A 24340-nucleotide genomic window follows, 5' to 3' on the forward strand; every position below is an offset into this window, starting at 1 on the left:
CACCAAATCGCCCGACCGAGTCCGCTTCTGGCTCGAGTCAATCGGTAACAAAGGCAAGGGCCCAGTTCAGCCAAAAGGCTTACATTCATGCGCAACTAATATTTCAACATTTAAACACCAAAAATCTCATATTTATTTAGGTCGAGTGCGATAAAGTACACACTCACCTAGCAAAAGTTCATTTTAGAAATCGTAGAAAACAATTAACATTTAATCAAATGTTCACAAATAACCACATAGTCACAACAATCCACATAGTCATAGAAACAAAACGTATATAGAACACTCACAGCTCGCAAATGTGGTTTCATGCACTTCCGTCAAAAGAACGTTGTGCACCACGGTCACGTCCTAAAACATGCAAACAAATACCATGAGACTCGATAACGAGTCATAAACCAAGGTCAAACATGACCCCAATAGGGTTCCATAAGCATATACAAACATTAAAGGAAACCAGAAATTTCAGAAATGTAACTAGCTTTGGCCCTGAAAAAAAAACAGTTTATGTTTTCATTTTGCGGTAATGGCACCAATTTCACTACGATTATCGGATGAGGGTACAAGACCCACCATTTTGAAGCTAAGAGACAGGGAAACAACATCACAGAAGGTCACTCAACCCAGTTTTGAGTGCAAATAGGTCGAAAATGCAAGATACTACATCAAAAACGTAAAACAGATTCACCAAAACGCATTCTAGCGGAAACATCATAACTCAGGCTCTACAAGTCCAAATCCAGAAATTCCAAAACCATATGAAAGCTAAGAAACAGGGATAAATTTGATCAGAAGGCCTCAACAACCAATTTGGAAGCAATTCCAGCCAAAACAACCAATTACAGGCGCAATTCTTACATTCGGGTAAAACCAGAACAGCAATAGTAATTTCGACTTATCTCATTCTACACTACTCCGATTGACCTGAAATTTTGTAGGAACCTATAAAATGTCATTCCCTACAACTTTCATGTTTTAAGCCAAGGCCAATTCGGCCTCTATCTAGGACCTAAAATTTCGGACAGAATGCTCCCTCAAGAACCCTAGTTTTCTGAAATTTCTTCCAAACCAGAAATTGGTTGCAATTAATCACTTTTCCCACCTCCTTAAGTCATTATAGACCATTTCCAATCATCATGGATAGCCACACAATCATGCTTATATTAAAACAGAAAAATCCCCAAAAATAATAAAACTTGATCATTTCAACCACAAATCAAGAATTAATCCATAAACTTGCATCTTCTACTACCACTAAGCATGATTTAAGCATCAATTAAAGGAGGAGGGTGGTTCTTCACAACTTACCTTAAAACAAGAGAGAGAGAGAGCTATTGGTCACCTTAGCTTTCCAAATAATTCCACACAACAACTCACCAACACTTCCTTAAGTGGTTTTATGGAGCAAAATCAAGGTTGGATGGTTGAGTAAGTTGATTGAAGCAAGATGGAAGCCAAAATCTTGAAGAGTTTTCTTTCTTTCCTTGCTTAAGAGATTCGGCCAAGAGGAAGAGAAGGATGAGGGATTTTTGGTGAATTTTTAAGATATTTAAGTCAATTGGTAAGACATGCAATAGTAGTCAAATGGTCCAACCAATAGCCAAGTGACACTTGTCACCTTTTATTAAATACCTACCTAACTTGTCTCTCTCATATCAATCCAAATTGCAACCTCTACTTATCTCTTAACACACGATAAATTAACTCCAGTATCTAAAACTTAACCTAGTTGGTCGAATTTTTCCGAACTTTTCGTACTAGTGGGTCCCACGTCCGCTATACGCTCTTAATTTCTCAAAATCCATTCGATACTAGAAAAAACATCTAAAAATTATATCTGCTCCTTAAATTCATCTAGAAATTTTTCTAATCACGAAAATGCAGAAAACAAGCCATGAAAAAAAAATATAACCTAGAAAATGAAAAATACGGGTTCTCACAATTATCACTTCTAATCACACACTTAATATCATCTAAAACTCACTCTTAATCACCAAATTTGATCCACCCTCCATACCGGATAGTCACACTACGGATAGGCGTAAAAACCCTATTTCGTGCTAACTTGAAAATGAAAAGGGAAAACCCTTAATTCTATATTCATTTGCACTTATTATAAGGTGATTGGGTAGTAAGGCTATTATAAAGTAATCATTTCCAAATAAAAGGGAATTTTTACGAAAAATATAAGGAATTTTGCAAGTTCTCACACTCTCTCCCCCTTAAGAGAATTTCGACCTCGAAATTCATACATTGAGTTGTAAATAGGTCTGGATACTTCTCTCGCATGTCCTTCTCTAGCTCCCAGGTGGCTTCCTCCACTTCATGGTGTTTTCATAGAACCTTTACTAGTGGAATCTACTTGTTTCTCAAGTCCTTCACCTTCCTGTCCAGTATTCGAATGGGTTGTTCCTCATAGGTTAACGACTCATCGAGTTCAATATCTTCTGGTGGCAAATTATGAGTCGGATCCGGATGGTATTTCTTAAGCAAAGAAACATGAAACACATCATGAATCCGAGACAAGCTAGCAGGTAGTTGATACGGTCCTCGATCAACACGTTTCGAGACACGTAGCATGTTTGCTCAAGGATCTAGCGAGATTGTCCAACGCTTGGATTGTGGGACCTAGAATCAAACAGACGACACGATTTGATTAAAGGCGGTCGAACGATGACTCCGATGAAGGTGAATACTCCAGGGAATAGGCCGGTAGAACAATCAGGGACAAGACGCAAGATTGCTCAATAACCCTTACTAGAAGCAAGTAAAGCTCGAAATTCTCACAAGGAAGAAAGTCGAAGAAACTAAGTAATTTTATTCATAAAACGTCTACCCTTAATGCTTACAAAGAAAGCCTTTATATAGGCAAACTAACGAAACCCTAATGCTAGTAAAAAGGAAATAGAGGTTCGGCCAGGCCTTGGACAAGGTGGGCCGAATCCATGACTCAACAAGCCCTACAACTAGTAACTAATCCAAACAATAACTTGATGGCTCAAGACTGAAAAAAGGCCCAATAGTTGGCCGACTCCCTTTATCCAAAGTACTAAAAGTTCCTAGAAGACACTTTTCCATGATTCCAAATGGATGACATTCGAAATATGGCTCAAATTGGCTGTTTTGGACCATTAAGACAGTTTTGGGTTGATTTTCGGCAAAGTTTGGAAATTCGACAAAATTCACACAATGCGAACTGCTTCTAAAATTTGGAAATCAATTAGAGTTACAATCATAGTTTAAAACAGAACAGGCGGAACAGGAATCGGAGTTTTGAGCATCGGGAGACATCAGTCCAAAGTTGGTCACATTTTGCAAACTGTTCAGCCATTTTCCAGATTTAAAGACTATCTTGGAAAATATCATTTGGCCATCGATTTGGCATTAGAAATACACCAAAATTGGTACACTAAATCTTCCATGTGTGAACAGAATTTCTACCAAGTTTCATGCAAAAATTCCCACGGGAAGGCAGTCATTAAAACAACCAAATTTCAAGAAATATTTCAAGGCTAATCTGCCTTCTCACTTTTCTTTTGCTTGCAAACATTTTGTGCAATGAAATCAGTTCTAAATCACTCCATTTTCGAAACCAAGAGTCCATAAACATCCACTAAGCAATTTAAAGGTAATGAACATCACAATTTTTGAAATATAACTCCCCAAATCTGATTTGACCATTCGGCCAAGAAAAAAGGAAAAGTTTTCCAGATTTGAAAAGCAGACTTTGGGACATCTGTTGGGCATCGAGAAGGACTTGGAATGGCACCAAATTTGGTAATATTACCCTACCATACAAGAGCTATTCCTCTATCAATTTTCATGGAAAAATACGCACGGAAAGTTGGTTAACCAGATCACCAAAGTTTCCAAATTTCTGAGGTAAATCTGCCTTGTACATGAGTTTTCCGTTTTCAAAACGTTTGGCCAATAAAAATGTCTCAAACATGGTCCCTTTGTGTAGGTAATGTCTAAGAAACATCCAAGATGCATTTGGTAGGTGATTGACACCAAGAATTTCGAAACAACAAGTCCCAATCAAGATTTAGACATTTACTAGCCAAAAAGAGGGTTTCAAATCATTGAGTCAGTTTTGGATTTCGGCCTCAACTCACTCAATTCAACTTGGAATCGAGCGTGGTCAGTGGCGTTCAAAAACAGATTCATAAAGATACAATTTCTTAGAAGAAATTGTTTCCAAAATCTGTCCACGGCTAGCTCATATTTGAGCACCAATTCGCTGCTCAAAACAGAGCTCCCAGTGTAGACGCGAAACAGGACAGTCATGTTCAAACGATTGGTATGGACTACTCAGGTGGAACCAGGATGTACATTTTATACCGTTGGAAAGGTGGGAATGTCTAGTTTCAAGTGCCATAGATGACACTTGATTTTGACGTTGGAGAAAAAAGTTATAGCCAAAACAAAAACACTGCCAGAGCAGTTATGAGAAAATTTTCAGTTTTTGCTGACTTCCGAAAACACATCATTTGGCCAACCAAATCATGAAATTTTTTGATGAAACTTTCTACACAACCCACACAACATGTATACATCATAAACAAGTCATTAGAACTATAAAACATTGCTCTAAGGGCCACGGCATGTACAGGGGCAGAAATGGGAAAATTTCCCTCATCACTTCCTTTGAGTTTTCCTTCAACAATACAACCTATTTCCACTAGATTAAACACTAATCCAACATTAATAACATCAAAACACAACAAATCAGTCCATCAAGCCATAGTGGGAGTTCATAGAGCCCACACACCAATTTTCCAACATAAATAAAGCTACCCACATGATTATATAAGCTTATAAGTGCAAGATAGTCTTCATAAACTAAGATTCTTGTAGTTGATCGTGGTTTACCTCTCTTGATGAACAAAGCAGAATTTTGAACCCCTTGAAGCTCAACAAAACCGTGGAAAGAAAGCAAGCTCTCTTCCTAGCTTGAGGTGGTCTCCAAGTGGTTAGCTAAGTGTAGGTGAAATTTGAGATGAAATGGTGAAGATTTGATGAAGGAAAAGTTGAACAATTTGGTTGTTTGGTTGTTTTCTTCTTGAGGGTGGCCAGCCAGAAGAGAGAGAGAGGTTTTGGTCTGAAATGAAGCTTCCAAGAGAAGCTTTAATGTGTGGCTACGATTCGTTCAAAAGTCAACCCTCTCCCCGCGCGCGTTTCGTGCTCGATTCCTCTCGACTTTGTTTCACTTGTGCACTATACCTCTAATTCACTTATTTTCATACTATTATTATTCACTCTCAATGGTCTAAAAATAATGGTCTTAAGTCCCTCAATTAATTGCGCGCGTAAAAACGCGTTCTTCCGATTTGTGCGCGATGAAGTGGAATTTTCAAGAAATTCTTATAACGATAGTATCACTAGCTAATAATTGAGCACTTAAACATAAAAATACCTATTTCAAGACTAATGTACAAGTCTCCAATTTTTCAAACTTATTGTATCCTCGAATCGATTATTGTCTCCAAATGCGCATTCACTATTCTCACTTAAACGAACCTCTGAAAATTAAATGTGCTAACGGGACGTTTTAAAAACATGAGGAAGACATTGTTCCACATGAATGGACTTAAAATGGTTGAAATAAATTATTTGGAGAAAACGGGTGGATAAATAATTAATTAAGCCATTAAAATAAGATTAAAATAAGTAAAAATTCGGGTCCTCACATCCTTTCCTCCTTAAAAAGAATTTCGTCCTCGAAATTCATACTCTGATTTATGAATAACCCCAAATACTTTCTCCTCCTGTGACCAATTTTCATCACTTTTAATTCTCCCTTTTCAAAACTCACACTTATAGAACTTAACTATTCTCAGGTGCCATTCATGATCTTATTACAGGTCTAGAGGGGTGGAACAATAAATTACATATACATATAAACCGTAAAATCAATTAGAAGCAAGGTAGATTTTCATATGCCAAAAAGATCACAATGGTTACACTAAATTATAATAAGTTCCTCAAACCAATTCAAAAGAAAAAGGAAACAACAAGATCAAAATGTGCTAAGTCGCAATATACAACAAAAGGATGTCATCCCCTATACAAAAGATTATAACCTCTAAAAGTGCCAGTCCATGCTAGGGTAAAACTACGATCCCTATTTGTCGAGTGGAGTCAGATTTACCCCTACTCATAGAGTTTCTACTACTTGGGTTCCTCTTACAATCATTAGCATTAATCACTCCTTCTGGCACTCGACTGATTTTGCAGTGGATTTAGCAGGTAGTTGAGAATTTCCTTTTCCCTTAGAAGTTTTAGGACAATTCGAAAACTTATGCTCGGTACTACCGTAGCTCTTTAGAGTTCTAGTTCTATATTTGGCAAATTTGACTTGGATACACTAAAAACTAGGTTGAGGTGTCTTCATGAAAGTTGTAACTCTTTGTCTAAGCTTCGAGACACTACCTAGTACATTTTGATCTGATAACCACAGCTCCAGTTATGGGCAAAATCGTGTAACCCATTTTGTACCATTTTCATTTCCGCGCACGCCCGATGCATTCCTTTACTATTTTTCCGCTTTGATCGTTTTAGTCCTTATTTCCATTTGTGATCTAGGGCTTGGACTTGAGCAAGACAATAATAAATGATGGATGAGGTTCGTGAGTCGTGGTTGGTGAGTGATCCCTCAACTATTTCCAAAGTTACTTTTGAACTAATTCTTGCATTTATTACTCCATTGCATATCATTTGGGTTTGGATGTGTGCCATGACATAATTTGGCTCCAATGAGTTCCTGGAAAGTCTTGCGCTTAGAACCAATGTCTCCACTACTGTTTATACATTCTTTGGAGCACGATGGCTCCTTACTTCTGTTTCACGGTTACCTGATCTAAACGAGCGTTGGATATTTAAGTACAAGAACTTCACTGGCTCACATGAGCAATAAATGAACATTGGATTACTGCATCATGACATCATATCAATGCTTTTTTGTGAAATATACTTGGCTGTTGATTTTACTGGTCACTCACTGAGCTTCTAGCTCACCCCCTATTATCTTCTTCTCCCCACAGGGATCGAAGTAAAGGAGGAACTTGTATTTGGATCTTTGTGTGGCTGGATGGCGTACATCTTGTATAGTTTAGATTTGGTTTTGGTTTATGTACTTTTGGGCCTGTATAAATATTTGGAATTGAATCGGACGAATATCTACATTCTACGCTTAGAACTAGTTTCCGCTTCGCTTATGATATGTAATTTTTGGAGAATTGGATGTATTATTTGAGTTGTACCTTGTAATTTACTTGAGGAATGTAGTAAGTGAGTGAGTTCCGGCGAGAGCTGGGCAGGCGGTCCGCTAAACCCTTTGGTTTGCCTTAGGGGGAGGTGGGGCCGTCACAAAGTGGTGCGTTCAATCGGTAGTGTGCGGTACCCGTCGGTTCGCGCCGTTTTTCCTTAAATCGCACGTATTAGGGTTTTTTCTTCCTATTCACTCACTTTTTATCATTGCTCCTAATCACATATTATTTCTCACCTAAAAGTCACTCTTAAGCACCAAATTTGATCCTCGCTCCGTACCGGATAATTACACTATGGAAAAACATGAAAACCCTAACTTGCTCCAATCTTGAAAACGAAAAGTGAAACCCTACTTTCTAGGTTCATTTGCACTTATTATGGAATGATTGGGTAGTAGGGCTATAATAAATGAATAATTTCCAAATAAAAGGGTTTTTTTGAGAAAAATATAAGAAATTTGCGAGTCCTCACAACTATCCTCAAATGTTGCTCATGCTCCTCTCTTGTCTTCAAATATACTAGGATATCATCAATAAACACCACCACAAACTTATCCCAGTAGGGTTTAAACACTCGATGCATTAAATCCATGAATGCCGCTGGGGCATTAGTTAAGCCAAAAGGCATTACTACAAACTCGAAATGCCCATATCGAGTGTTAAAGGCCGTTTTTGGCACATCCTCCTTTCTAATTCTCAATTGATAATATCCTTGTCGAAGATCCAACTTAGAGAACACCACCGCCCCTTGTAATTGATCAAACAACTCATCGATGTGGGGCAAAGGATACTTATTCTTAACGGTTACTGCATTCAAACCTCGATAGTCAAAGCATAACCTTAAACTCCCGTCCTTCTTTTTAACAAATAACACTGGAGCTCCCCACGGTGACTCGCTCTCATGTATGAACCCCCGTTCTAGCAAGTCTTTCAATTGAACTTTTAGCTCCTTAAGTTCAGCGGGTGCCATTTGATAAGGGGTTTTCGAAATGGGAGTAGTTCCAGGTGCTAGGTCAACCTTAAATTCAATTTCTCTTTCGGGTGGCAATGACCCAACTCCTCCGGAACTACGTCCGGATACTCACTAATCACCGGCATGTCCTCCAGCTTAACCTTTTCTCCTGGGGTGTTAACTAGAAAAGCTAAATAACCACGTGTCCCATAACAAAGCAATTTCCTAGCCCTTATTCCCGAAATGAGCGCAGATGAGGCTAACATACCCCTCACGTCTAGCTTTAGAGTTGCCTCCCCTGGTATGTAAAACTCAATTACCTTCAACCTACGATCTACCTGAGCATGATAATGAGCTAGCCAGTCCATGCCTAGAATAACATCGTGCCCCTTAATGGCTAGACTTATGAGGTCGACTACTAATTTCCGCTCACCAATCCAAATATCGCAATTTCTATACACCTCATTCGCAAGTAAAGTTTGATTACCCGTAGGTGTTCTTACTTCTAAATCATAAGGTAGCCTTTCAACTTTCATGTCAATTCCAAGCATAAATGTAGGGCTAACAAAAGAATGAGTGGCACCAGGGTCTATCAGAATTTTGGCTAAACGATGAAAAATAGGAACCGTGCCTTCCACGACCTTCGTCGGCTCAGGTACCGATTGCTGGTCCAACGAATACACCCTGGCTGGTACCCTCGACCTGGTCCCTCTTACGGTGGTCGGTTTCGGGTTCGATTTTCCAGTCGACTGAGTATCGCTGATTAGCGGGCAGTTAGCGATCTAGTGCTCCGTGCTTCCACACCTTAGGCACTTCCGAGCCTTTCTCCAGCAATTCTCCTCAGTATGGTTTGATTTTTCACAATATCCACACATTACTCGAGGAGTGGAGGTCTGGCCCCCCTGTGGACCACCTCTCCCTTGTCCCCTTCCACCTTGGCCTCTCCTCGGCGTACCTCCCCTCGAAGTACCCGTAAACCTTCTATCCCCAACACCACGACCTGCTTTAGGGGGTGGTATGCTTCGATCACTCTGTACCGGCCTTTGACATCCACTAGGCGCCCCTTTTCGTTTTGCATGAAAACTTCCCACTTGCGCCCTGGCAATCTCGATTCTCTGGGCCATCTCCAAAACCTCAGTAAAAGTATTGATCTGAGCTGCCGCCAAGGCCTCCTGTATTTCCACATTGAGCCCTTGAACAAACCTCCTTATCCTCCTTTGCTCCGTGGCTATCAATTCAGGAGCAAATTTAGACAATTTCATAAACTGGGTTTCATACTCAGCTACACTCAAAGTTCCCTGCCGAAGCTTAATAAAATCACCCTCTCTCTTCTCTTGGACGATAGGTGGGAGGCATTTTTCGTTAAACTCCCGCACGAAGTTCAACCAGGTCCATGCGGTTCTTTCTCTCTCCCACTTAGCTCTAATTACATTCCACCAAGATCTGGCTGGACCTTCAAATTGAAAAGCAGCAAATTGCACTTGCCTATCCTCTGCATAGTTCAGAGCGGCAAAGATATTGATCATGGTCTCTAAGCATCTCTCGGCTCCCTCAGGGTCCGGTCCTCCCAGGAACTTAGGAGGAGAGAACTTTTGAAATCTCTCGAGGGCTCTATCCTGTCCCAAATCGGGATCCCTTGGTTGGTTCAAAGGGGCTTGACCCTGTTGCTCTACTAAACGAGCAAGAATATTAGTCATTTGCTGGATCGCCGTCGCCACCTGATCTTCACCTCCCACTCGGGGTCCAGGTTGCGGCTCTGCCGTTCCACTTCTTTCCACTCTCGGTTCTTGCACTGGTTCTTGGGCCTGTCTAGCCTCTCGCCTGTGATTAGAGCCACGTCCTCCTGATCTAGACTCCTTCTACCCTCCATGATTCTTGACTAGCCAACTATATAAATATAAGCAAAATAAGGTATGGCTCGGATAAAACATTTTCAAATCATAAAGCAGAGACAATAAAACACATTCAAAACAAACATGGCCGTTATATACATAGCAAAAAAAGGCACATAGCAAGTTAAAAGTACTGTACATGTCAACCTGGTCAAGTCAAAGGCTATACTAGCCAAGAGACATAGAACAAAAGAAGCACTATATACATCAACCTTAACACGCCAAATTTTAAAAACAAAAGCGACGTGTCATCCCACTATATCCCTAACTACCTCACGAAATCTCTTAAACCCTAACAAGAGGTCAAATCCTAACGAGAGGTCTAGCTAGATGCCGACCCAACTGACTCTGCAGGTGCAGTCAGCTCCTCCTCCGGATCCTCTTCTGGATCATTCTCGGGGTCCTCCTCCGGTTCCTCCACAGAAGCACCAGGGACCGCCTGCCCTTGGCCCTCCTCGGCCAAGTCCTGAACCACATCATCCACTAGAGCCCCGCACTCGGTCAGAATACGGTCGGTCTGGTCTCGGACATCTCCGACTACTCGTACAAGGCGACCAGTAGTCGCCTGAGCCTGCTCCCTAAAGGCATTAGTCCGCTCCTGCTCCTCCAGAATTGAAGTCTCAAGCTCTCGGATCCTAGCACTATGTACTCGGAGGGCTGCCTGGAGACGCTCTATCTCCGTCTGGCACCGATGATTGGCGCTACCCAATTGTCTCCGCTCATCATCCACTGCAACAACTTCCCGATCGGGGTAGGAATAGGTCTTCCAACAGTCGCAGCGCCGAATCTTACGTGCCGGGGACCACCAACACACAGGCCCACCGGGGCTCTCCTGGTAGGTCAGTACGCGACATACGGGTCCCTCGAGATGTATCTCATCAGTAGGCACGGGCTGAGATGGCCCAGCACCCCTAGCAGCATCTGTACCCGCCATCCTCTACATTACAAGTAATATTACAAGAAGAAATAAATTAGACATAAAAATCGAGGCAAAGGGCCTATTCTCAAGTGCGACACCCTAGCCTATCGTAACCAAACTATAACCAAGGCATAGCAAGTATAAATCACTCGAGCTACCCAGATCAATTCAAACCTAGGCTCTGATACCACCTGTGACGACCCCACCTCCCCCTAGGGCGTACCCTAGGGTTTAGCGAGTCGCCTGCCCAGCTCCTGCCAGGACTCACTCACGTAAAGCTCGCGAAAATAACTTACAAACATAGAAAAATAAAGAACACAATCCCTTCAGCTTAATATATATACAACACTACTCAGATCCAACTACAAGGTTCATACATGTCCAAATACATTAACGGGTTTACAATTCAAGTACACACAACCCTATTCGGGTGCTAGCGTGAGTACAATTCAAAGTAACTAGACTACGCTAGTCTGTACACGCCTCACGCTTCGCTCGTACCCTGTAAGGAAAACAAAATTAATGGAGTGAGCTAAAGCTCAGTGATGTTCCAAATATCAAATTGTCCACCAAATAAAGTAAACGTAGCATAATAGTGAAATAGCGAGCAAAACAAGTCAAGAAGTGAGTAACAGTACTTCATATAGCCAAACAATCAATATTCCGCATTTCACATGTAAGGATACAATTGCTCTTATATTGGCTCCACCATAGCTTGATCGATTGGTAGTTGACACTCCGTCAACTTTCAAGTGAGAAACTAGTCCAGTAGAACACCACTTAACTCCAATCTCCGTCCACCGATCAAACCCCTTATCGGGCCCGAACTCCACAATAAACACTGGTGCTAATACTCGAGTATACCGATTAGTCGAGGAGATAACACTCCACTCGACATCACTAACTACCCAGGGTTCGTTATCTAATCGACCAGGCCCTTGCCGACTCAACTCGACTAACTAGCCACAGGGTTTCTAGAATTCCAGGCAAGATACAATTCATATGCATATATAGCAAGTCAATTGCAATCGATGAACAAGAACAAATCACATTAGGGCAAGTGCGATAAAGTACACTCTTGCCCTATCAATTCACTTATATATATCATGTAATTACATTGGTCAAGTATTAAACACAAATGTCAAGTTCAATCAGATATTTGGAAGCACTCACCAAAATGTAGTACCTCTAGTGATCACGTATGGGTTGTACTCCGGGTTTGGAGTCCAAATCTGCGATAAAACTTTGTTTAAGAACTTTGAAAAGCGACTAAGGTTCGAAACTTAAACATTTCGTTCAATAAGAATCAAGTAATTGAAATTCGTTTGGAGAATATTCGTGAAACACTTGCTCGCTTTTCAAACTGTGAAATTTTGTAGCAATTATACTTGGAAATCCCCTTTTGAGTCGAAAGAACGAGGAAGACATATTTTTAGTAGTCGTTATTTCATTTCCTAAGGGTACAAGTTCGGCCAAGTTCTAACTTATATATCTCGATAAAAGAGGACGCAAAGATCCTCAATGATTCAAGTGGTATTCGCTCTTGGGCGGCACACCCTTTGTATTTACCTATTTTTCAGCCATTTATGGCTTCATTCTTTTCCTCAATCAGTCCCAAAGTCACACACAAAATAATCTCATTTCAATAGCCGTTCAATAGGGTCAAAGTCGTACAAGTACAAATTCAAGCTAGGAAAATGTCCAGAAATGAAATTTAAGTCAGAAACAAAAGACAGATTTGATGTCGCTTAGCGGAACGGACACAACCGAAGATACACTTATCGGATTGGGGTAAAATTTGTACCATTTCGAAGCTAAGATAATGGCCTACAACTTTGATGAAGACTATTCAGTCCAGTTCGTAGTGTATCTAGGTCAAAATTTCAAATTACATAACCAGAATCTCACATTTGCCTAGTTAACCGCACTATGCGTAAACGACAATAACTCAGGTTACTGAAGTCCGATTAAGACGTTTTCAGGGCCATTGGAAAGCTAAGACATAGAACTACAATTTCTGTGTTTTGGCCAAACGCTAATTCAGTACGGATCAGGGTGAACAGACGCGGTCAGATTGGTGAAATGTCAAAATTGGCCACAAAGCTCTACCTATGGCAGTCAGGGGTATTTTTCTATTTTCACATGATACAGTGCTTGGATTGAGCTGAAATTTTACAAGAAGCTATAAAATATTATTCTATACAACTTTCATGTTTTGTTCTAAGCCTAATTCAGCCTCCCTCATGGTCAAACAGAACCAGCCAGGACAGGGCAGTGAAGAGTTTCATTTCTGGAATTTAAGGAGTTCAAGGTATAACTTCACATTTCTAGCTTAAATCACTACTACAACCTCCTATACAAGATTATATACACCATATACCATCCAAACACAAGAATTATAAGTGAACCATTCAAAATCCTAACTCAAAATTCATCACCTCAATCATCAAAATCACTTGAATTAGGCATCACAAGCAAGATTACAAGTTACTACTCAACTTAAACAAGATTAAACAAGATTAAGGGAAATAAATGTGATGGGCAGCCAATATACCTCTCAAAGATACATGGAAGAGTTATCCACCACCTCTCCTTGTAAACCTTTTGCACACCAAACTTTCCAAGTGCTCAAAGAAAGATTTAATCGGTTTAGAATCTTATTTTTCACTCACAAACACTAAGCTACAAGATCATAATGGAGTTTCCTTTCCTTGTATTTTCTCTCTCAAGGTTTCGGGCACAAGCTGAAAAAAATGAAGAAGAATGAAGCTCCAAGATGGTTTTAAGGCTTAGTCATAGTTTGGGTCAAAGGTTCTTGGATGGTCACCACTTGTCCACACAAGATCACATCTCAATGTTTTTCTTTTCCTTGGGTTTTTAAGGTCAAATATTTCAGCCCCCTTGATTAGCTTTAGAGCTGATATTTAAGCTCCAATAACAATGAGATTAACTTGATAAAAATGGTGGTCAAATGGTGGGTTTAATCGTTAGCCAATCAGTAGCGAACGATACCCGTCGGTTGGAGCCGATTTTCCTTAAATCGCGTCTACTAGGGTTTTAACTTATAATTTACTAACTTATTATTATCACTTCTAATCACACACTTAATATCATCTAAAACTCACTCTTAATCACCAAATTTGATCCACCCTCCGTACCGGATAGTCACACTACGGATAGGTGTAAAAACCCTAATTCGCGCTAACTTGAAAACGAAAAGGGAAAACCCTTAATTCTATATTCATTTGCACTTATTGTGGGGTGATTGGGTAGTAAGGCTATTATAAAGTAATCATTTCCAAATAAAAGGGAATTTTTACGAAAAATATAAGGAATTTTGCAAGTCCTCACAGCTAAAATTTCAGGTTTTAAAGCTACCTGTTGGCCGAGACTTTGAGGACAAAATTTCAGGTTTTAGAGCTTCATTTTAACTCCAATACTAAAATTTCTGGTTTTAAACGCCCCAATTTAGCTGCAAACTTGGAGCTCAAAAATTCTGGTTTTGAGGCCGTACTCGTGGCCGAAAGTTGAGCAGAAATTTTCAATTTTTAGAACCTCTTCTTGAGCTAAAATCTTGGTAAAACGATGGCCTTAAATGCACCTTGATTGGAGCAATTAAGAAGGCATTAAACGAAAGGAAAAGAGAAAGGTTTCACAAGTAGGTTGCTGGAATTTTCGTGTTTCAAGTTTCAAAAACCAGCTTATGAAAAACTGTTGTATCTTAGTGTAGAAAAATCCAAATTGAGTTCTGTTTGTTGCGTTTGAAACTAGACTTAAAGTTCTTTTAGTGGTATAAATTTCAAGGGCTAGTTCGATTCCTATGAATTTTGATGAATTTTCAAAGTTCACTGAAATTCAAGACTGTTTTGCCTTATTTTTACTGAAGCAGCAATTTGGAACTAACATTCGACTGGTTTCTGATTTGAATCTGGTAGAAGTGTCTTCTAAAGAGTTTTAGTTCATTGAGTCTATTTTTCAACGATATAAGATTTGTGATTTTTTGGCTTATGAAACTCAAGTTATGATTTTTCAAAGAATGTTACAAAAACTGAAATTCTCCTTATAAAGTGACAAAAACTCAAAAATGGCTTGGAAACATTTTCTGGGTTTCAAGCCTAACCTTTTTAATTATTTTCACCCCATTTCATACTTGAGAAATGGATTTCATTGAGCACATGAGATTTCTCTGAATTGGATCGGAAAGCTTGATTGTTTGGAAGTTGGTCAAGCTTCAAGCGAAACTAGTTGGTTTCCCTTGGCTTCGAAATAAGATTTTTCACCTCCTAGTCTTATGCCCTTGGTTTCCATGAAAATGAACCATAAATTGAGCGTTTTAGCTAGAGTAATTCTTGAGAAATTTCACTAGCTTCATATTTGAAACATGGAGCTTTTGGCTCCAATATATACTATGAAATAAGTGACGCTTTTGATGGATTTTGACTTCATAATTTTAGAAAAGTGAACGCTCACTAATATTCTAAAACTTGGGCATAGGATTAGAAGTTTTAAAATATGAAAACATTTTTTTCCTTTCCTCGATTTTCGCGTAAAAAATGAAGCGTTGTGCTTCTCTTTTAAAATCGAAAGTTCTTGCCATGACTTGACTCGAAAGTGGAACTTCGAGTTCTCCTTGAATATTATTTTAGTGATTAAGTGAGAAAATTTCTCTTTTAATATGACTTGAGCTTGAGGCTCTTGAGCGTGGGTAGCAAGGGTTATTTTTTCTTATTAGCCTTGGTCGAATACTTAGGTAACCGTGATTGTGCATGTCTGAGGTGATCACGTGGACACCGAGGAGCTCGTTTGACCTCTTGCTTTTGCTCTTGTTTTGCTCGATTTTGGTGAGTGTCAAGTGCATGCTTCATATTGCTTTGAGTGAAATAATACATGTACAAGTGCTATGTGATTCTTGTGATTTGTAAACTTGCCGAGGCGAGAGTGTACTTTATCGCCCTCGTCATCTCTCTCTCTCTTGAATACTCGCTACTTGTTACATGAATTTGTGTGACTTGAACTTGTACTCGAACATGCTTTTTACTCGTGAGCACTGAGCGGCAGCATGTACCACATCCAATTCGGGTGAGAGGTACCTCTCATCCCGACTCAGTGGTATGATCGATTCTAAGTCGATTGGAGTGTTGTCTTATCGACCAAATATACTTGTCGGGACGCCCAGCCCATTGACTAACCTCGTAACTGAAACCGGCAAAAGCTTGGTCGAGAAGCTTGGTGAACCATGGGAAATTTTATAGTTTGATCTTTTGAGATCTTCCTTGGCATACTTGAATAGTATTGCCACCTCGTGCTTGTTTGATTCCGGATCTGAGAGGGTAATATGGTGGATGGAGGAAGTAAGTGGAGCTCTACGGACATGTTGCTACTTGAACTGACAGAGAGTCAACCAAAGATGGCTTGAACCAGCCGTAACGTGGGAATAGCTCCTGAGAGTTCTTGTATCCTTTCTACTTGTGTTTTACTTCCTACCTGTTCACTTATATGAAATTCATGTTAAATCGCTTTTGAATGTGCTATTTGATTTGGTTCGTGCTACTTGCTTGTTGCTTGATTTTTTTGGCCTCACTAAGCATTGGCTCACCTTAAATTGTTATTTCTTAACCGGTTTTGAAAGTGAAAGTTGGAAAACTCTAGACTAGCAGTTTTTGGTTGAAGTTAATAAACCTTTTGTATGATATTTGAGACAATTGAAGTGTAAACTTTGTTATATTTGGGATTTTGGATTGTAATAGTATGTGGTAGCTTTAGAAGAATTTGACTTGTATATTCGAAGTATTTCTTTAATCCTAAGTCTATGGTTGAGTTGTGGTTCTTTATTAAGCTAGAATGAGTGCGTGAGTCCTGACGAGAGTTGGGCAGGCGCCCCGTTGATACACTAGGGGTCGCCCTCGGGAGAGGTGGGGGCGTCACATGTATAGCAAAAATAGAACTTGCATAAATACTCAAATAAATCATTTAGTCAAGTACATTTCAAGTTAACACATCAAACTATGATTAACAAAAAAAAATTCATTTTGAACTTTTGAAATCTCAGAAGGGTAAGTGTTATCTACCTTTGTCTAGCTGCTCGAGTGAAACTACTTTAAATCCTTTAAACTTGTGTCGTACCTATCAAATGCATAGGTTTCCTAACTAGTTGATATTTCTTATATGCATAAATATACAAACTCTGAGCAAGTTTAAGATTCATGTCTAGACCATTATATGAACCCTAACAGCGTTTTCCTAAATTTGATAGTTTCTATTTTTGGAAAGTTCCCTATATTGGAAAGTTTCTATTTTTGGAAATTTCCCTTTTTGTAAAGTTTCTTAATTTAAAAGAAAATAATTATTCATAATCATATTTATTATCTTGACTATTATCTGGCTATGCATATATATTTTTATTATTATTTTATTATTATTCATCATTATTGTTATTGTTCTTGCCATCACTATTTTATTTTGTTACCATTTATATATATTTCTTAATTAGTTACTATTATCTTTTGCTTTACTTTCATTTTTGCGCATATGTAGGTATTATTATTATTTATGTATATATGTACATATATATCTTGATTCATTATTATAATTATTATCTTAGTTTATTCCAATTGTATTTATATTTTTATTTTATTTTCATTTATATCTTTAATTTATTTCATCTATATCTATATTGTTATTATTATTGTTATTATTTTAAGCATTTAAAAGAAATCTCAGACCTATCTTATATTGTATACTTAATATACTAATGGTAGATTAAAATGTTCTAGACTTTTTTTTTGTTTTTTTTAAGAGCCCAAGAAATAAGAAAACCTTACATAGATTAATCAATATATTTGATGTACAAATGCTTCTACAGAACCCCATCCATCCTCAATGTCTGGTCCAACCCAAAAACCAGATATTATGACATGAGCACTTGAGCTTACATTAAAATGATGGGAAATGGGATCACAAAAACTACTCCCAAATATCATCCTATGGATAGAGATCCTATTCACAACAATCATGCCCCTAGCTGAACAGTTTCCCCAGTTAAAGTCAATGTTTGTAGTTACTAGAGTTAGAAGCCTTCCACCAGCAATTTCCCTTTGGCATATTTCCTGAACAAAGGTTCTGGGCTTCCTTAAAAACCCACTAAAGCCGAGCGTGAGTGGAACCATTACATGCCACCATTTCATCAAGCGCCAAAACTGCTGATGGCGGGCAACCACCGCCTTCCGAAGTTGCGAGCCACTAAAATGTTCTAGACTTATACCTAAATATCTTAGACCTAATTAAATAAGCATAAGCCTAAATGACTAAATCTTTTAAAACCCACACTTATTTTAGGTTGGGTCTTGAAATTTAATTCTCATGTTAGTCCAAAAAAAGGTGGGCTAGTTATACCTAAAATTTAACTATTGAACATTCACTAAACCCATACTATATTCTTGGCCCCAAATATACTTGCCATTTTTTTAATTCTATTAATATTATTAGGATTTTTTTATTAATTCTAAAAGGTTTTTTCCGTCTATTGGCCAGCCCTTTGGCCACCCTTCTGGCTAGTTAAAAGAGGAAGGTCTGATGACCCTCATTTGCTTTCCCTTTTTTTTCTTTGGCCAACCTTTCCAATTAGGTCACTGTCGCCAGCACTTGCTAGCGACCCCCTTTTTTTTTTCCTTTCGGCCAACCTTTCTATCCAGTCAATGTCGCTAGCAAATGCTAGTGAGGGACCTTTCTTCTTTTTTTTTGTTGTTGTTGTTACATTGTTAAAGCTGAAGCTTCAGCAACGCGCACAACCACAATAGCATCAGCGATCGCCACTGCTCTGCCCCTCTTTTTTTTTAAAAAAAAACTTTTCAATAGATTTGGGTAGACCCTATTCATCCCATAATTAAAATTTAATACCCTACTCCTACTAATCTAGATATGAATCCTTCTAAATCTTTCATACAAGCATATATTTATATAACGTAATATACATATCCGTAAAATCTTTAAAATAATTAATGGAACTAATAAGACTGAAAAGAAAAGTTTTAACGTGAGTTTGGGACTTACAGGTTTAGGTGCCTAGTTGTCTGCTTGATTGACAGTGAAGTTTCTTTTCCTTCTCTAATCTCTGACAGTTCTAGCTCTAAGAAAATAATGATAATGAGAAAATAAGAGTATTGTTGTTTCTCTAAACCCTTAGATAGGTATTTTAGATCCCTAATACTACCCACTACCTGGTGTGATGTGATACTCACTTGACACGATCTAGATAACCAATCACCAACGGTTTGAGCAGCGGAAATTTGACCCAATCTAATCCTCGAAGTAGCGAACAATGTTGATATTATCTCAACCCACTACTTAACGAATTAGCGAACCAAACTATAGGTAGAGGAACGCCACAACCAAGGAGTTGCTTGATTGATAAGTTCACTTGAATAACTTGAGAAAGATTCTCAAATATTCAAAGAAGCTCTCTTTGGAAAGAGAAAGTGAAAACCTCACGATTTTCATTAATGCAAAAACTGATTATGAAGGTCTCTTGCCTTGGCTATATATAGCCATACAACTTGAAAACCTAAAGTGACTTGAAAACCCTAACTCGGCTAGGCTAGGCCTTTGGGCCGATTCTACTACTCAAATCCACTATCTAATGGTCAGCTTATAATCGACCTAATGAAGGCTTTAAGCTGGCCCAACATAACCCAATAAAAGCTAATTAACCAACTTAAGTAATAGTGAGCCTAGACTATATAAATCGGATCCAACTCAACATGAGGTCTTGGACCGAATTTATTCCTAGCAAATAAAATAGAAATCTGAAAAATAAACTACTAACTATTACTAAAAGATTCAATCTTTTGCAGCCCAAAACATGGCCCATAAGCGGCCCATATTTCGTATCATTCCCCTCCTCTTGAAAAAGATTTGTCCTCAAATCGTGTTTGGAAATGAATGGTACTACAAGAGTTGGCAGTATGACACCTCCAAGCTCCACATATTGGCTCTCTTAGAATGAATGATACTTGCATACGTCATGATTATTGTAATTCGGTGCACATGTCTCTTGGTCAGCTTGAAAATACTCACAATCCGCCATGGAAAACTCAAGGCTTTACTCCAACCACTTCAAAGCTCTCTAATCAGCCTTGTGTTAAGAATGGTCGAATGTGGACCTACACAATAAATCACACGATTAGCATTTGTAGGTATAAAATCACTTGATAGCTTACCATTCACATTCACAAGATAAGGATCTCCATAGTGATGCTAAATCAGGTTAGAAAAGTCCCGAATATGATTGCGCAAAGTTACATAATTCATTGCAATTTGTTGTTGGTATGGCCTATCTTGCACAAATGGAGCAAGATCGAGATAGGTAGCCTTTGTACCTTCAAATTGAAGAATAAAATTAGGTTGTAAGGAATCAGAATTTGGAACGATGAGGAAAGAATTATCACCAACGAAATAAGAAGGAAGTTTATAACAAGTTTCAAGTGCAGAAACTCCCTTTGAAACTTCATTATTCCTCCCAATAAGCAAATCAGGCTCATGGTTGAAGTTGAACATCAATGGATGACAAAGAGATACAACACTTAAGATGCAAACTCCATGAAAAATTTGATATTCACCAATGGATTTAGGAATAGAACATGCCAAGATCAACTCAATTTTTCCTTGCTTAACCTGCATAAACGTAGAAACACTAAACAACGTAGAGTTAAGATCATTAGAAAAAATGTATGATCTCACATCCTTTCTCACAATCAGCTCACTCTTAGAATTTTTAATCTCTTTCTCATGCTCAATAGCTGACTTTTCCCTCTCATTATTATCAACCTCTTTCTCCTTTTCAACTCTCTCGAATTTTACCTCTTCAGTCACAATTCCCTCGTCTAGCTCTTTCTTCATACTATAACGCTCATGGACGGATGGGAGCTGCGCCAATCCATGGAAGCTGCGCACCTTAGGGACGGATGTTGGAGTTGGCCATTGCTTGATGGTCTCAATCTTGGACTCGTCTACTTTGATGCCCTATGAACTCACAACATAGTCTAAAAACACAAGCTCATTAGTACAAAAGGTGCACTTCTTAAGGTTGGCGTATAGACGCGCCTCTCGAAGTGTATTAAGAACTAATCTTAAATGCTCCATGTGCTCATGCTCATTTCGACTATATATCAAGATGTCATCAAAATAGACAATCACAAACTTCCCAATGAAGTGCCGCAAAACATAGTTCATTAATCTCATAAATGTACTAGGGGCGTTAGTCAACCCAAAGGGCATGACTAGCCACTCATAAAGACCATGTTTAGTTTTGAAAGCCATTTTCCATTCATCGTCTTCTTTCATCCTAATTTGATGATAGCCACTCCTTAAATCAATTTTAGTGAAAAAAATAGCACCATCAAGTTCGTCAAACATATCATCTAGCCTAGGAATGGGATGACGATATTTAACAGTAATAGCATTAACGGCTCTACAGTCAGTGTACATGCGCCAAGTACCATCCTTTTTGGGGACAAGTACCACCGGCACAGCACAAGGACTTAGACTTTCCTTTACCCAACCCTTACCTAATAGGCCATCAACTTGCCTTTGAAGCTCCTTTGTCTTCTCAGGACCCATGCGGTAAGCCGGTTTGTTAGGTAGTGGTGCTCCAGGAATCAGGTCTATTTGGTGCTCAATCCCTGGAATGGGTGGTAAGCCATCAGGGACCTCATCAGGGAACACGTCCTCGAATTCCTGCAAAAGAGTAACTATAATCTATGGCAATGCCTTATCGAGCTCAACAACATCTAAAAGCACATGTTTGCAAATCATGAGAAGTACAGGCTGATCAAAATTCACAATCTTTCTAACATCCTTAGCCTTAATGATCATGTTTTGCTTCCTAGTGGTGGGTTTAATGAGTGAATGGTCATGTGTAACACTAGGTGTGATCGCTTGACCCTTGGTCGATTGCTCACTTGTAGAAGTGGAGCATTTGCCAGGATCGGCCGCCTTTTGTTTCCTCTTTTGGCGGTCCAATTCACACTCCCTTTGCAATATAAGTTGGTCCTCATACACTCGTGCAGGTGTGAGTGGTGTCAGGACCATGCGTTTACCATTGTGCAATAGAGTGTACTTGTTTGCCCTACCATCAAATGTGACATGTTTATCAAATTGCCAAGGTCTTCCTAGAATGACATGTGTCACATGCATGGGAACGACATCACATACAATTTCATCAATGTAGTTGCCAATTGAAAAAGGAACGCGTACCTGTTTGTAAACATGTACCTCACCTTCTTCACTTAGCAATTGGAGACGGTATGGATGTGGATGTCTAGTGGTAGGAAGGCCCAAGCTCTCAACCATTAGCAAGCTTGCCACATTGGTGCAACTCCCACCGTCAATGATGAGACTGCACACTTTATCACTTACTTTACAATGACTGTAAAATAAGTTTTCCCTTTGCAATTGCTCGTCCTCCTTGACTCAGGCGGCTAGCACTCGTCGGGCCACCAAACACCCTATTTCCCCTTGAGTAGGAGAGCATTCTTCCTCAGCCGAGTCATCCTCCAAGCAATCGCCCTTGATCAATCCAGGCATATCCTCACAATCGTCGTCATCAGACACGATCTCTCCATTGTGAGTGACTAACATGATCCTTTGGTTTGGACATTGGGACTGGATATGTCCAAACCCTTTGGTACTTGAAGCACTTGATATCTCTACTCCTAGTCTTAGGAGTCTCATGAGGTGCCTTAAAAGTGGACCTGGATGCATCAACAGCTTTGTTAGGGGTAAAATTGGAATTTACGTTAGGAGCATTACCTTGAATTCAGCTAGATGGTGTTGGTGTGGCTGAATTTCCAGCTTCGTGGGTCACCCTCCGTGGTTGGTTGCCCCTCCATGAAGTCGAGTTGGAAGTTTGGAAGGTACGAGCTCCTCGCCTCAATTTCTTTCCCCTCTCGGCCTTAATAGCGAGTTCAAGAAGATCATGCATGTCCAAATAATGTTGGAGCTCCAAGGCTTCTTGAAGGTCAGGGTTGAGACCCCTAAGAAACCTCGCCATGGTCGCTTCACTATCTTCTTGAAGGTTCGCCCTCATCATGGCCATCTCGATCTCCTTGTAGTAGTTCTCCACACTCATGTTACCTTGAGTGAGGGTTTGAAGTTTGGAGTGGAGATCACGGTTGTAGTAGCTAGGAACAAATCTCTTGCACATCAATGCCTTGAGTTCTCCCCAAGTTCGGACTCAGTGTTCTCCCATTCTCCTTCTATGAGTCCTTACTTGGTCCCATCAAACTAGGGCGTAATCGGTGAATTCAACGGTGGCAACTTTCACCTTTTGTTCCTCGCTATAGTCATAACAGTCGAAGACCATTTTGATGCGGCCTTCCCATTCCAAGTAAACCTCAGGATCACTTTTGCCTTTGAACGTGGGCACTTAAATTTTGAGTCCCTTGAGTTCGTCCTTAGGCGTGTCCTTTCTAGGCCTCTCGGCTCTCTCGTCATCTTCACTAGCCGAGTATTCATCACTATTTGCCTCCTTGGTGCCGTGGTTACTCCGGTTGTGCGACCGAGAACGAGAGCCTCGTGTGAGACTCTTGGATAGCTCCTCAAAGCGAGTGTGTAACTCCTCCATTTATTGCTCACTAATTCGCCTGAGCTCGTTCTTCATGGCGGTGAACATCAACGAGTAGTCTGTGGTCGGTTGATTTTGCTCCATGTCCCTCTTTATGCCTTGGAAAAGGTTAGTAACAAGGAAAACAACACAAGTATGTCCTCACTTCACTCCCTTAGTGTATCACTCACTGTCGTGTGTGTCACTCAAAAGCACTCAATGGACTTACCAAATACCTTTACCTGTTGGGTTAGGTAGTTGAGAAAGGCCGCCCAAGTCCAATAATTGTCACCAACTTTTTCTACAAGAGTAACCAAGAAGGTAAGACACGAATGTGGGTGCAAAATGAAGTGGGAATGGACGAATTTGGAAGGCCAATAGTGGCGGACAGAAATGGAAGTACGCCAATGGGAACACAAAAAAAAGAAACCCTAGCTTCCTAAAATGTAGGAGTGGGTTCCTAGAATGTAGGAGGGTATTCCTAAAATGTAGGAGAGTGTTCCTAAAATGTAGGAGAGAATGTAGGGGAGTGTTCCTAAAATGTAGGAGAGTATCCAAGCGAGAAAAGAGTTATCCAAGTGCTTTACTTAGTTTCCTAATTGACTTTGGAAAGCAAGGTAGTTTTGGACACCTTTAGAAAATCCTTTTGCTCTTGGAAACAATTTTTAAGAAACTTCCAAACCCTAATCTAAGAAGGATTATAAATCAGGT

General features: G+C 39.6%; 1 protein-coding gene across 1 annotated transcript; it reads right to left on the bottom strand.

Annotated features, from left to right (window-relative positions):
* Positions 1 to 9002: 9002 nt before the first annotated feature.
* On the bottom strand, positions 9003 to 9917 carry LOC113759833. The gene is made up of 2 exons (XM_027302410.1): positions 9651 to 9917; positions 9003 to 9392 (listed from the first exon to the last, which is right to left on the bottom strand). The coding sequence occupies exons 1-2, from the start codon at positions 9915 to 9917 to the stop codon at positions 9003 to 9005; spliced, it is 657 nt and encodes a 218-aa protein (XP_027158211.1).
* Positions 9918 to 24340: the final 14423 nt, after the last annotated feature.

The sequence above is a fragment of the Coffea eugenioides genome, chromosome 2 (genome assembly GCF_003713205.1).
Source record: "Coffea eugenioides isolate CCC68of chromosome 2, Ceug_1.0, whole genome shotgun sequence".
In the NCBI taxonomy this organism is placed as follows: domain Eukaryota; kingdom Viridiplantae; phylum Streptophyta; class Magnoliopsida; order Gentianales; family Rubiaceae; genus Coffea; species Coffea eugenioides.